The 14,668-nt window shown below is 45.8% G+C and overlaps 1 protein-coding gene across 5 annotated transcripts; it reads right to left on the bottom strand.

Annotated features, from left to right (window-relative positions):
* Positions 1-94: 94 nt before the first annotated feature.
* arhgef3l (Rho guanine nucleotide exchange factor (GEF) 3, like) lies at positions 95-14,506 on the bottom strand. Of its 5 annotated transcripts, none has more exons than XM_052057236.1 (13): positions 14,225-14,506; positions 14,038-14,094; positions 13,895-13,942; positions 12,767-12,835; positions 12,558-12,665; positions 11,796-11,954; positions 11,519-11,581; positions 10,065-10,161; positions 5,058-5,134; positions 4,665-4,922; positions 4,067-4,237; positions 1,269-1,461; positions 95-532 (listed from the first exon to the last, which is right to left on the bottom strand). In XM_052057236.1, exons 1-13 carry the CDS (start codon positions 14,288-14,290, stop codon positions 285-287), a joined length of 1,614 nt encoding a protein of 537 aa, XP_051913196.1. In that variant the 5' UTR covers positions 14,291-14,506; the 3' UTR covers positions 95-284. The 5 variants fall into 5 exon arrangements, with proteins under 5 accessions (XP_051913196.1, XP_051913195.1, XP_051913197.1 ...); XM_052057235.1 differs by having other exon boundaries at positions 13,895-13,945; positions 14,038-14,089; positions 14,223-14,505; XM_052057237.1 differs by having other exon boundaries at positions 14,038-14,089; positions 14,223-14,505.
* Between the last annotated feature and the right edge of the window lie 162 nt (positions 14,507-14,668).

Here is a 14,668-nt window from a genome sequence, read left to right as displayed (position 1 = left end):
GGAGAAGGGGAGCGAGAGAGTGACAGAGGATAACCATCTCTAATCTTTTCTCGCTCCTTGTTGTCGGCTATACTTAGACACCACACCTCCAGCATATTCTTCAAAAAACTTTTATGTGCCAGTTTATTATTACAAAGGTTCACACATGGCAAATGTACATTCAGTAACATAGTTCCAAAGCTATACAAAATAAGCCCATTCAGTGGGGTTCTCCAAGAGTGCAAAAAGCCCATCTCACAGCTGAACAGACACCAAAGAGGCCCTCCAACATCAGCTCGCTTTACTCAGCGGCTAGTGACGTCGACCACGTCGGCGTCACAACCGATGCTGAGGTCGGCGATGTGACACAGGGTAGGGTCAGGGTGGGGAGCCGCCACCGACTGTCTGCTCTGGGCCTTCCTGTCTCGAGACTGGACCATGGCCTGGCGTAGGCACGTGACCCACTGCTGTTTACTAAAGGAGTCGTTGCCTTGCAGGCTGTAGGAGTAGGCCTTGGAGCGCCCCCTGCTGCTCACACGAAAACAGTTTTTCACTACGAAGGCAGAGGACAGAGTAGGGTGGAAGGATAGTCACATTCAGAATCATGCCGAAAAGAAATGGATTCACATCTGTGAAGTGCAGTCAGGGGAGGCAGGGTAAAGAAGAAACAAACAATGACTAGCTGATTGAGACACTTTTAATATGTAATATATTTTAACTTTCCATAGTCATGCCAATGTATTCAATTGGTTGCATATTTATTTGGGCCAGGGATGGAGCAAGATGGTGTCCAGGGGTGGCCCTTGTTACTTTCTGTCTGCCCTCCTGGCTACCCCAACATCAAGGGAAAGATTTTGAGGCGTATTACTTTTCTGCCATTTTCACATTCAGATTCAGAGTTCTTAGACCCTTGATACTCTGCTACAAGTCATTTATAGTAATTGCACATTGTAGAGTAATTTGGGGGCATGGTCTCTCATTTCCACTTAATTCATTACACGCCTTTCTTAGACACTTTAATGGCACAGCGATTCAACCGTCTCGGCTTCTGACACAGTCACCATGCAGAACCTGGAAATATGTGCGCAACCACCAAAGAGGTCGGTGGAACTTCCAACATCAGGTCAGAAAATACCAATTTTGTAGTTTTACATGTTAATGTTATTTTAAACAGTTAATTTAATGCCAAGTATGCGACTCTGACTCATTCATTTGTAAATCTGATCAGTGCATCACCAGCCATAAATCCCACCGCACATCATCGATTCATTCACAGGCATACGTCTTACCTTTGTCATTGCCACCCGTGAAGGCTCCTCTGAAGGAACCCCCACCACCTGTTTCCCCATCTGGGATCACCTCCAGGTTTAAGGAGGCATTGGGAAGAGGTTGTCTGTAGACTTGGAAGACATGACCTCCTTCCCGGTCCTCTCCTGGTCTAGTCAGCACCAGAGCCAGTTCAAACAGGAATACATGCAGACGCTGGCGCGCACACGCACACACACACACACACACACACACACACACACACACACACACACACACACACGCACACACACACACACACACACACACACACACACACACGCACACACACACACACACACGCAATTTTCAAAACTGAAAGTCAAGCAGCTCACATCCAATGAATTGTTTCAAATGGTACAAACTAAGATAAGCGGTAAACTGTCAGACGTTTAAACAAACAGCTTATGTACCCAAAACTGAAAACAACAAAACCAACAACAACAACGTTGGTCCGCCGTGGAACAGTGGACCAGCTCTACACCCTTAGCAGGGTTCTCGAGGGTATGTGGGAATTCGCCCAACCAGTCTACATGTGTTTTGTGGACTTGGAGAAGGCGTTTGACCGTGTCCCTCGGGGAGTTCTGTGGGGGGTGCTTCGTGGGTATGGAGTACCGAACCCCCTGATACGGGCTGTTCGGTCACTATACCACCGATGTCAGAGTTTGGTTCGCATTGCCGGCAGTAAGCCGGAATCGTTTCCAGTGAGGGTAGGACTCCGCCAAGGCTGCCCTTTGTCACCGATTCTGTTCATAACCTTCATGGACAGAATTTCTCGGCGCAGCCGAAGCGTTGAGGGGGTCCGTTTTGGTGGCCTCAGTATCGCATCCCTGCTTTTTGCAGATGATGTGGTACTGTTGGCTCCTTCAAACAGGGCTCTCCAACTCTCACTGGAGCGTTTCGCAGCCGAGTGTGAAGCGGTTGGGATGAAAATCAGCACCTCCAAATCTGAAACCATGGTCCTCAGTCGGAAAAGGGTGGAGTGCCCCCTCCGGGTTGGGGGGGGAGATCTTGCCCCAAGTGGAGGAGTTCAAGTATCTTTGGGTCTTGTTCACGAGTGGGGGCAAGGGGGAGCGGGAGATCGACAGGCGGATCGGTGCAGCGTCTGCTGTGATGCGGACGTTGTATCGGTCTGTCGTGGTAAAGAAGGAGCTGAGCCAAAGGGCGAAGCTCTCAATTTACCGGTCGATCTACGTCCCAACCCTCATCTATGGTCACGAGCTATGGGTCGTGACGGAAAGAACGAGATCCCGGATACAAGCGGCCAAAATGAGTTTTCTCCGCAGGGTGTCTGGGCTCTCCCTTAGAGATAAGGTGAGAAGCTCGGTCATCCGGGAGGGGCTCCGAGTTGAGCCGCTTCTCCTCCACATCGAGAGGAGCCAGATGAGGTGGCTTGGGCATCTGATTCAGATTCATGTAGATTCAGAGATGCTTCCTGAACGCCTCCCTGGTGAGGTGTTCCGGGCATGTCCCACTGGGAGGAGACCCAGAGGAAGACCCAGGACACGCTGGAGAGACTATGTCACCCAGCTGGCCTGGGAACGCCTCGGGATCCCCCGGGAGAGCTGGAAGAAGTGGCTAGGGAGAGAGAAGTCTGGGCTTCCCTGCTAAAGCTGTTGCCCCCGCGAACCGGCCCCGGATAAGCGGTAGAAGATGGATGGATGGATGGATGGATGGATGGATGGATGGATGGATGGATGGATGAACAACAACAACAAAAAGTCTTTTTCAGAATGATGGTCTTTAAACCCAGGGTCCTGTTTTGGGATGAACTGAACAAAAAAGTGAAAGCAAAGCAAGCTACAAGTGACAAGCATCTTTCGGAAATTTTGCAACAGAGTAGGGAAAAACCTTCCTTAGAATATTTGATTTTCATTGATATTTTTCAGTATCGTATGATTTGACATGGTCAGTCAAAAAATATTTGTAGTTAAATTAAGGATATAATTTTATTTTTGAATTTCAGATGCACTTTAAATCTTTTCTGTTAGTTACCAAAGCTATTATTGTACGTTGGTCCTTATTTTTCTTTTTTATTCTCTTATACGTTAATAAGTATGCAGTGTTATGAAAAGGTGTACTTATAACAGTTTTATAGACAAATGATTACTGGGGGGTGGGGGGTGCGAGATGTTTTCCTCTTCCTAGGGGGGGCATAATGAAAATAATTGGGAACCACTGCCCTAGAAGAACATCACAGAACCTGTCTCTGTGTGATTATTTTTCACTCTTTCCCAAACTCAAGGGGGTGGAGGGGTGGGGGGGGGTCATCATGGAGACAATTTTTGAGTGTCATGGATGTCATCAAGATGTGAATGACACCAAAATGTCAGTGATGAAAATACATTCAGAATCTTCCCGGGAGTGCATGAGTGATCTGAAGTATGTATATTGTGACACCAGTCCTGGCACTTTTCTGACACACCGAAATGTGTGTGTGTGTGTGTGTGCGTGTGCGTGTGTGTGTGTGTGTGTGTGTGTGTGTGTGTAGTCATGTATTTTAATGTCAGGTGTAGGTTACAGCCGCCCTAAATTAACAACACGTTTTCCGAAGTATTTTTAAAAATGTTTTTATAACACATCAAGAGGTAGAATTTCTTTAACCCAAATGCTCCAATGCTTAAATAAACTACTCAGACATTCCATTTGTATGTGTGTTTTGCAATTAACAGAAGAGCATGAAGGACTCTTCCCTTGAGAAGTTCTGTTCATTTTTAGATGAAAAACATGATTTCTTGAAGAGTAATTTGCGAACCCCAACAAAAAGCAAACAAAATGTTACCTGGCCCTTATTGTTCTTGAGCTCCCCATGGCAATAAAGGAAACGTGACTGTTGGATCTCTGGAAGCCTCTGGCAGTCTTCAATGTAGGTGAGCCCCCGCCGGTAGAACTGAGCCTCAGCCTCACCCGTCTTTTTGTTCACCTCCGCCACAATGCTCTGGATCAATTCCAACTAAGCATAAACGAAGGAAAAACATTTTCAAAACACGAACCGAAGAACCTACTTTATGGGTAGTGTGATTCATGCAATTTGATACACATTTCCGAAATGTGTTCATACGAGATTAAAAACATGTTATGAATAATTAATGATGCGCATCTATTTGAAAACACAAATGATTTTACAAGGTAGGAAGAATAAATACCAGTTTGCAATTTAAAAAAAACTAAATTTCTGCAATTGTTGACATTTTCATTTGATCACTTGTAAAACAACCCTAGGAAATCACTATACACCATTGGGGATTTTTTTCTTTTTTAACATATTCATTGCAAATAATCAGCAACAACTTGAGTCCCTTGTATATTCTCTACACAAAAATGTCAAAACTATGCATACTGTCAGAGAGAGCAAACATGCAACCTGTTTAGTCACTCACTGCATCAGGCAATGTGAACTCATCGGGGTGCTCTGCAGGCGTGCACTTCTGAATCTCTTTCAGCAAAAGAGGGTATTTCACCAAACGGCTTCGGGGAAGATCCAGGAAGTTCCACAGGTCCAGTTTCCTGCTGAACGACGACTCCTGGCACAGGCGCAAGAACTTTTCCACTGGTTTCTCGTTCTTCTTGTGGTCCAGCAGGGCTTTAGCTTCCACCTGGTTGCAGCAGTATGTCACATAGGCCTCCAGGCAAGGAAACTGCACAGTGCAAAAAGGAGAGGCCGGCTGTTGAGGAGCAGAGACGTGGTTGTGGCTTTGAGAGGCTAGATGCGTCCAATACATGTGTGTGTGTGAGTGAGTTGGGGAGGGTACAGTACAAGAAAATATACCAACCCAATTCATCAGAGTGGGAGCCACTTCACCCACAGTTTTCTTGGACCCTCTCAGACGCTCCAGACGGCTCAGCAGATCTTATATGAAGGAAAACCAGGCCTCTTGCATTAGTACTCATTATAATACCACAGTCTAAAATGCCAACAATAAAGATCTCCATAATATATGATAAAGATCCAATACACACACCAACACTGATATATATACAGGTGTAAAAAAAAAATCCTCGTCTCACCCCCCCTTGGGTGGTGTCCGTCCCTCATTCAGCTCGGGTCCTCTACCAGAGGCCAGGAAGCTTGAGGGTTCTGCGCAGTATCCTTGCTGTTCCCAGCACTGCACATTTCTGGACTGAGATGTCCGATGTTGTTCCCGGAATCTGTTGCAACCACTCATCTAGTTTGGGGGTCATTGCCCCGAGTGCTCTGACCACCACAGGCACGACTATCACCTTTACCTTCCAGGCTCTCTCCATCTCCTCTCTGAGCCCTTATATATATATGTGAGGATCAAGCGGCTCGGAAGATGAATGAATGAATGAATATATATATATATATATATATATATATATATATATAAGCGGCTGGATAGCTCAGTTGGTAAGGCATCGGTTTGGCATACGGGAGACGGTGGTTCGAATCCCGCTTGGGGCAAAAATGAGCACATAACACCATCCAGTGTGGGTCCTTGGGCAAGATCCTTCACGCTAATGCCTACCTCATACAATGATGAGAGACAATAAAACGAATGACATGCCGGCTCAGACGTCGCCCGGCCAAACAAGGTCTGCGTCAGGTGCTGGGGAACCAGAGCACCTTGATGAAAAATGGGCTACTGGAACAAAGCGGAGATGGGCGAGAGGCTACTACTAGCAACCCTAGTCAGAGGGGTTACATGCAGAGAATGTGGGCTAAATGGTTACTTCGAAACCCACAGTCACGGTTGACCACGAAACAACTAGTAGCTCAGTGTTCCAACATCCACAAACGGCAACTGCTGTCACAACTTGAGATTGATGAGGTACAACGCAGGTTCCATGGCGAAGGGCCCCAGGCTGCCAGATCAGAGGAAGAGGCCATACAAGAGATTGGGAGGCAAGCCCCAATGAATGCAGATGATGAGATTGGGAGGCCAGCCCCAATGAATGAAATGCTGAGCGAGGCAGCAACTGATCTGAAAGCTAAGATCATGGCGAGAATGAAAGCTGGGCAACCTAGAAACCGATTACAACGGCTATGTGAAGTACCATCTGAAAGTCTCATAGAAAGTGTGAATGCAGCACTGAGGGCGATCCCTACAGTAACGATCACAGAAACCAATGAGCTGATATACGCTTCAGCATCAGTGATCCTGGAGACTCTGGGCTATAAGAGCAACCATGGAAGCCATGAGATACGTTACCCACCATGGAAAAGACGGTTGGAGGCTAAGATCAAGGCGGTCCGGAAAGATGTGAGTCAATTGACGGAGGCCCAGAGAGGTGTGATGAAAAGGCCGATACCCGAGAGGTACATCCAGATGACCATACCTGAAGCACTCGAAACTGCCAAACAAAGGCTCCAAGCCTTGTCCAGTCGCCTAAAGCGGTACACGAAAGAGAATGAGGGCAGACGAATAAACAGGCTGTTCGCAACACAACCTGCGAAAGTGTACGCTCAGTGGCAGGGTCCTAACAACAGAGCTGACCCACCAAGACTGGAAACTGAAAGGTACTGGAAAGGCATATGGGAGAAGGAGGTTGCACATAACAGCAGTGCACAATGGCTGGTGACCCTGAGAGAGGAGCACAGCAACCTCCCTGAACAGAACCCAGTTACCATAACAGTGGCAGACATACAGGAAAAAGTCTCAGATATGAAGAACTGGACAGCACCAGGCCCGGACATGGTCCACACCTACTGGCTAAAGAAACTCACAGCACTCCATGAGCGCCTAGCAGTACAAATGAACCAGCTGCTGAGGGATGGGACTCACCCAGAATGGCTAACCGAAGGGCGAACAATCCTGATCATGAATGATCCCTCGAAGGGTGCAGTTCCATCCAACTATCGGCCAATAACCTGTCTCTCCACAACATGGAAGCTCATGTCAGGCATCATTGCGGCTAAGATAAGTGGGCACATGGATCAATACATGAGCGAAGCACAGAAGGGCATTGGTAGAGATACCAGAGGAGCCAAACATCAGCTCCTGGTTGACAGAACAGTCGCACAAGACTGCAGGTCCCGACGTACCAACCTGTGCACAGCTTGGATTGATTACAAGAAAGCCTATGACTCGATGCCACATACATGGATCACTGAATGCTTGGAGTTGTATAAGGTAAACAGGACCCTAAGAGCCTTCGTTGCGAACTCTATGAGGATGTGGAAAACCACACTTGAAGCCAATGGCAAGCCACTTACCCAAGTGTCCATCAAATGTGGCATATACCAAGGTGATGCACTCTCCCCACTGCTGTTCTGCATAGGACTGAACCCCCTAAGCCAAGTAATCACCAAGACAGGCTATGGATACCGCCTCAGAAATGGAGCTACGATCAGTCACCTCCATCAAATGTGGCATATACCAAGGTGATGCACTCTCCCCACTGCTGTTCTGCATAGGACTGAACCCCCTAAGCCAAGTAATCACCAAGACAGGCTATGGATACCGCCTCAGAAATGGAGCTACGATCAGTCACCTCCTCTACATGGATGACATAAAGCTGTATGCTAAGAGCGAAAGGGACATAGATTCCCTGATCCACACAACCAGGATCTACAGCAGCGACATCGGGATGTCATTCGGGCTTGAGAAATGTAGTCGGATGGTGACTCAGAGAGGAAAGGTAGTCCGCACTGAAGTGGTCTCGCTCCCAGAAGGAACAATAGCAGACATTGAGGACAGCTACAAGTACCTTGGTATACCACAAGCCAATGGCAACCTCGAACTGGCAACAAGGAAAGCGGCTACGGCCAAATACCTCCAGCGAGTGAGGCAAGTCCTAAGAAGCCAGCTCAATGGCAAGAATAAGACCCGGGCAATAAACAGCTATGCCCTGCCAGTGATCAGAAACCCTGCAGGAATAATAAGGTGGCCAAAGGAAGAGATTCAGACCACGGATGTTAAGACCCGAAAGCTCCTAACCATGCATGGAGGGTTCCATCCCAAATCCAGCACCCTGAGACTATACGCAAGCCGAAAGGATGGAGGCCGGGGACTAGTGAGTGTGAGAGTCACTGTCCAGGATGAAACATCCAAGCTCCATGAATACATCAAGGAGAAGGCTCCAACGGATGACGTACTCAGAGAATGTCTCAGACAATGGGGAACAGAAGATGAGGCGCTGGAAGAGGGACCATCATGGGAGGACAAGCCCCTACACGGGATGTACCACCGGACCATAACTGAAGTGGCTGATCTCAAGAAGTCCTATCAGTGGCTAGAGAGGGCTGGCCTGAAGGACAGCACAGAGGCACTCATCCTGGCTGCTCAGGAGCAGGCCTTGAGCACCAGAGCCATCGAGGCCCAGATATACCACACCAGACAAGACCCAAGGTGTAGGTTGTGCAAAGAGGCACCTGAGACGATCCAACACATAACTGCAGGGTGTAAGATGCTGGCAGGGAAAGCCTACATGGAACGCCATAACCAGGTGGCTGGCATAGTCTACCGAAACATCTGTGCAGAGTATGGACTGGAAACCCCAAGGTCAAAATGGGAAACACCTCCGAAGGTGGTGGAGAATGACAGAGCGAAGATCCTGTGGGACTTCCAGATCCAGACTGACAACCAACCAACCAGATATCGTGATCATAGATAAAGGGCAGAGGAAAGCCGTTGTAGTGGATGTAGCGGTCCCAAGTGATGGAAACATCAGGAAGAAGGAACATGAGAAACTCGAGAAATACCAAGGGCTCAGAGAGGAGCTGGAGAGAGCCTGGAAGGTAAAGGTGACAGTCGTGCCTGTGGTGGTCGGAGCACTCGGGGCGGTGACCCCCAAACTAGATGAGTGGTTGCAACAGATCCCTGGAACAACATCGGACATCTCAGTCCAGAAATGTGCAGTGCTGGGAACAGCAAGGATACTGCGCAGAACCCTCAAGCTTCCTGGCCTCTGGTAGAGGACCCGAGCTGAATGAGGGACGGACACCACCCGAGGGGTGAGATGAGGATATTTTTATATATATATATCACACTTTACAGACACTGTCAGAGTGGTTGTGTTAAAATAATGTGCGTTTTGGATGCATCTGTCACATCCCGTGTTGGCCAGCAGGGGGCAGGCCCTGTTGCCACCTACACACCTGTCACCCATTGGGGACTAATTACACGGGCTTTATTTGTGCGCTCTGGCAGTTGAGTTACTGCCGGAGAATTCCACGCCGTGCCAAAATTCTCTCGCCCAATTCCTACTTGTATGATTCATTGCCTCTTAGCCTTGTCGCTGTTATTGCGCGTCGTTGTTCCTCTTGCGAGTGAAATTTATATTCATTATCTAATCTGACCTTCCTTGCTATCTTTTTCCGCAAGCGTTGTCTGTTGTCCTTTTTATTTTATCACTGGTCCTTATTTTGACCAGCGCTTTTTGTTATTCTCCCTGTCGGGTTATTTTGTGTTCGTATTAAAGACTCCTTTTGTTGTTTGACAAACCTCTTTCTGTGTCTGCTATTTCGGGGATCCACTTCCTTATTTTGTTGTGCACGAAGCGATCATTCTATCGCTTCGGGCACAACGTGACAGTATCCAGCTGTTCTGAACTGTGGTTCGTTTTTTTTTTTTTGTTAAGCAACATGAGCGCAAACAAGCAACAAGTTGCGTGCTTGCATCTACACTGGCCGGCCGCAACATTGGGTTCACTCTTCATCAGTCTAACGAGTGCTTTTGACTATTTTGCTTTTTTTTGTAGTTTGCTGTGGTTTAGACTTGATGCAACCCAAGTTTAAGACAATTTCACATTTTGTTGCAGATTTGTTGCAGAAGAAACATCAAATCTGTGATGACAAATAACCAATAGTGGAGGTTCACCTTCATGGAGAGGAATGAGAGAGTCCAGAGTGCCAAAAATCTGCCTGAGTTCACTCTCGGACATGATGTCCAGTTTCAGCATGGGCTCATAGTACACCTGTTGGGAACCACAAAATGATACCCCAAGTACTTTTGAGAGATAAAATTGTAATTAACGCAAGAACAGAAAATTGTAAACAAAGACTTTTCTTTCTTTCTGACTGCTCTGGTCTCACCAGTGGTTCCGTTACTCAGCCAGTTCAAAGGAGAGTTTAATAAATCCACCCGAAGAAGTAACCTGCTTTTGGACGTTTTACTAAACTTCAGTGGAAAACTAACAAAAAAAATATGAGAAATTATAGGTACATGCAAGTACATAAAAGTACGCAACAGGCGAGTATAGCACTCTTTATCATGTCCGCAGGTACGCAAGCTATGTTGACTGTGCTGCTTCACCAGAGAAAAAAATATACCTTTCGGGAGTTAATGCACTGAATCATAATAACACTCTCTTATTCTGGGTCGATGAAAACAGGTAAGTGTGTAAAGTATATGCATGAAATCCGGTTATAGAGAAAATCATTAAATCACCCAAACTGAATTAGCAAATAAGCATCAATGCTTCCATTGCAGCACACCAATATTGCGCTCAAAGCATACAGACGTGAACCTTCATTGCATGTTCATGGGCAGGCAACAGGATTGGGAATTATGCAAATCAGACTGAACGATCTTCTTTTGGCCTTGTATGTTATTTACTTCCTGATAGGAGAACGGCCATGAGAGGGCTTTTTAAGTGTCGGTGGCTGGTATCAGGAGCCTTCATTCTACTTGATATATTGAAATAAGGCCAGTATAACTGATACCTGGTTGTCGGTATGCGCCGGTTGATAAACTACAAATTATAGATATATATTATTATATTTATTTATAGATAAACTTTAAAATCTATTTGATCTTTTAAATGGGGTTACATTTTATCAGTGATTATCAGTGAATACCACTCGTATTATGCATCCTGACTCTGGCGGGATGTGAAATAATCACTACCTATTCAATTCAGCTGTACTTAAATTAATACATTTTAAGGACTATAATATTAACATTTATTTTGGTACAATTGTTTTGAATTCACTCTCCAAAATGTAGAATTCAATTAATCAATATCGAATTATTTGCAATACATTTGAATTTAATCATCATTTCAGTACTGTTTAAAAATATATGACTTATCTACATAAGTTTACGGTAGAATCAAGTAAGCGTCTCATTTTGGCCTACTGTGCGACTGTATTTTCATGTTGTCATTGTGGTGGTAATTTGTGTAAGACAATGCTATTCGATTCCTTTATATAGTTGAAGTGGGGGCACCACATCGGGTAGGGCCTGTGATGCCTGCCTAGAGATGTAAAAATATATATATGCAAAGAAGCGAACATATATTATGCACTGGAGAAAGGATTGACGTTGTGTACCTTCTTAACAAGACTGAGGTCCTCAATGAGTTGTCGCTCCCCCTCAGTCAGCTCATAGATCACCTGCACAGGAGGCAAGGACACACATGCGCCCGCGCACACTTGCATAATTTGCGTGATGCACAGCCGGGCCGACGTGAGCCCCCGCAGCTGACCGTTCAATAAAGGAAGTTGAGCCTGCTGTTCCAACTCACATCCTCTTTCACAATTCTTCTTAGAGCCATCAATAACACATGTTCAGTTGTATTTAGCCTCTCTGAGCTCTCTCCTCACTCACCTCTTGACGTTTGATCTCCTTGGCAGTCAGGTTGTGACTTTCCACCGTGTCACTCCAACACTGGCTGTTACGCCTCCGTGGAAACGACGAGCCCTTGGTGCGAGAGCGCAGGGGCGGCGTGGGCAAAGGCCGCGCTTCTGTACGAAAACTAATGGAGCGCTGCAAACAACACGTGAATGAGTCAAGTCAACAGTATTTATAGAGCACTTTCGAACAGCCATCGCTGCATACAAAGTGCTGTACATGGAGCGATTTAACATCTATATGTATATTGCGCGTTGTTCCGCACGCGGTCTGTCCTTCCGTCTGTCCCTTTTCAAAACGTACCTACTTCACCGCGCCGCTGCGCGCCGCCACTGCGCCGCTCAGGCAGTGGCTCACTCCGATCGCGCGGGCATCTTAGCGAAAAAATGTTGTCTACCCACAAGCATTGCAATGAAATTGTTATTTAGTAGAGCTAAACATCTCTTTATTTTCGCGATAAGCAATGAAGATTAACAAAAAGTTGAACCAAGCAACAACACTTTTGTGGGCCGAAGGCCCACCTTCCCAGCCTTCCGCAGGAACTAGCTGATGAGCCGCCCGGAGGGCGGCGAACCACCACCTTACCAGCCTTCCGCAGGAACTAGCTGATGAGCCGCCCGGAGGACGGCGAACCAGCTAGTATACAATAAACAGTAAGACGAATCGGTAATAAAGGCGGTGGAAAGCACCAAGCAGTAAAGACTGGACCGGTACACTAAGCGTGTTGCTGCACAGTACCGAAATGGATTGTCCGATGCGTTTGAGAGCAGGGGTCTTGACCGGGGTGATGACCCCCGTTAGGCTGTTTGACTTGACAACTGGTTTGACCCGTTTGTTGCTAGGCTCCTATGAGGGAAAATCAAGAATCCAAATTCAACTCATCTGAGAAAGCAAAGCTTAATCAGGGTGGCTCAGTGGTCCAACTTTTACCAACATGGAAAATTCACCTCTGAGTCATTCATGTGGTCGGGCACCATTTCAGACTCCTCTTGTTCCACCTCTCCCTCGTCCTCGTCCTGCCAAATTCAGAAGTGGGCATATATCGTTGATCTAAAAAGTCTACACGTCCCTGCTCAAATGCCAAGTTTTTGAAATGGAAAAAAAAAACAACACAAATAACTGAGGTTGCAAAGGTGTGTATGTCCTCTTAGAATTGGAAATGTGGCTCTGTAACTACCCACATTCAAATTCATGCTAAAGAGTCAGCACACTCCTCCTACCATTTAAAGTGCTTCTAATACCCCAAACACATTTCGGATGTTCAAGTAGACTTTCCTGACTTTTTTTCGGTTTTGTGGAAACACTATCTGCTATTACTGACTCACTACCATTAACAAGTATACCGGTACTCGCCTATTGCGTCTCTTTTCAGCGGGGATAGGTAGGGGACGGTCTGATGCCACTCCATTGTCAATTTCAAACTTAGACTCAACTTTATTTGTCATTGCTCCATTTTAGATTTGAGATCGGAACAATTTGCAAGTCCACAGGTAGAAGCGGCTGGACTAAGAGGATGTGCAAACATGTGCAACACTATTGCAGGTTTATTGTTTACATTCCCTCTCAAAATGTGTTTTTTTTTCTTCAATTGGGTTTCCAGGTTTAAGATCACGAAAGGTGCAAGAAATTTCAAAATATTTACAGTACATTGGTCTTTTTTTTTTCATATCAGCCTGATATTTGAAGAGGATTGTGTAGGCATTTGATATCCACAGTAAACATAAAAAACAGAGCAAACTCTGCAGTCATGAGAGCTCAGGAAAGTGGAACGAGAAATGTTGCGTGGCACGGCCTTCTCATTTCCTGTGTGACTCTTTCAAAGAGGAAGAGTGTTGAAAGGGGACCGTGTGGAGTAAAATGCACGGGGACGGCTTGCTTCTGTTGTAAATGCAGAAATCAAATGTATTTGAAATTGTTGGCAGAGAAAGACAGCCAACATTTACAAAATAAAGAAGGAAAAATCAGCGGTGTTCAAAAGCACTTGTTCTCTCTACTCTCTGTGGTCACTGAGGTACGGTTGACTAACATCCGCCGGCAACAAAGAGATTGACGTGAGAGTTAAAAAGACAACTCACTTCTGAGATACGGATCACAGGATCAGTAGTTGAGTCTTGTTTTCTCTTCTTCTAAAACATGACAATGGTATGAGTTTAATATACTGTACATATTCTTTTGAATGGGATGGCACTTCTATATGATGGCTCCCCAATTGACTTACTCCAGCATGGTCACAAGTGGTTGTAGACTGACTCTCTCCTGCTCTTTGTGACCTCCAAAAAAACATTTTCAAATTGAATTTTTGGGCGAAAACTTGATAAACACAACTAAGCAAACGTACAAATAGTCATACGGTAGTCAATACCAGTATATATGGAGACAAAATTATAGGTCAAGAAATCATACCAGCTTGTCCTTGTTTCACAGCTCTCTTCCACTTCCATCATTAAATCCTTGTCACAAATCCATGTCATCCCCCTGAAGAATTAATGCTGAAAACCCGTAAGGGTCCCTTGTTTTAGTGGTAGTGTGACACTGTGCAATACAGCAGCGCAAACTCCTTCCACCTCGTTTGCTTCGCTATCTCACCCTTAACCACATCCTTTTTGGGGTGGCTGTACTAACAATGCATCCGCTCCTGTCAGGGAGACGAGCTAACTAACCTACTTGTATCTGACAAATGGATGAGTGAACTCAAGCTGCAATACTGTGTCAAGAGAAGAGGAAGTGAGAGTGCATCTTATAAAGGCAAACTTGATTTAGTGTGAGTAATTACATGTCAAGTGAACATAGCTTTCCAAAATCAATTGTACTGTCAAGCTGAAAAACAAGTAAAACCCATGCAAATATTT

This window comes from Hippocampus zosterae, chromosome 2 (genome assembly GCF_025434085.1).
Source record: "Hippocampus zosterae strain Florida chromosome 2, ASM2543408v3, whole genome shotgun sequence".
NCBI classification, from domain to species: Eukaryota; Metazoa; Chordata; class Actinopteri; order Syngnathiformes; family Syngnathidae; genus Hippocampus; species Hippocampus zosterae.
The sequence above is the reverse complement of the archived record's forward strand: the minus strand, read 5'-3'. Positions and strand labels throughout refer to the sequence as shown.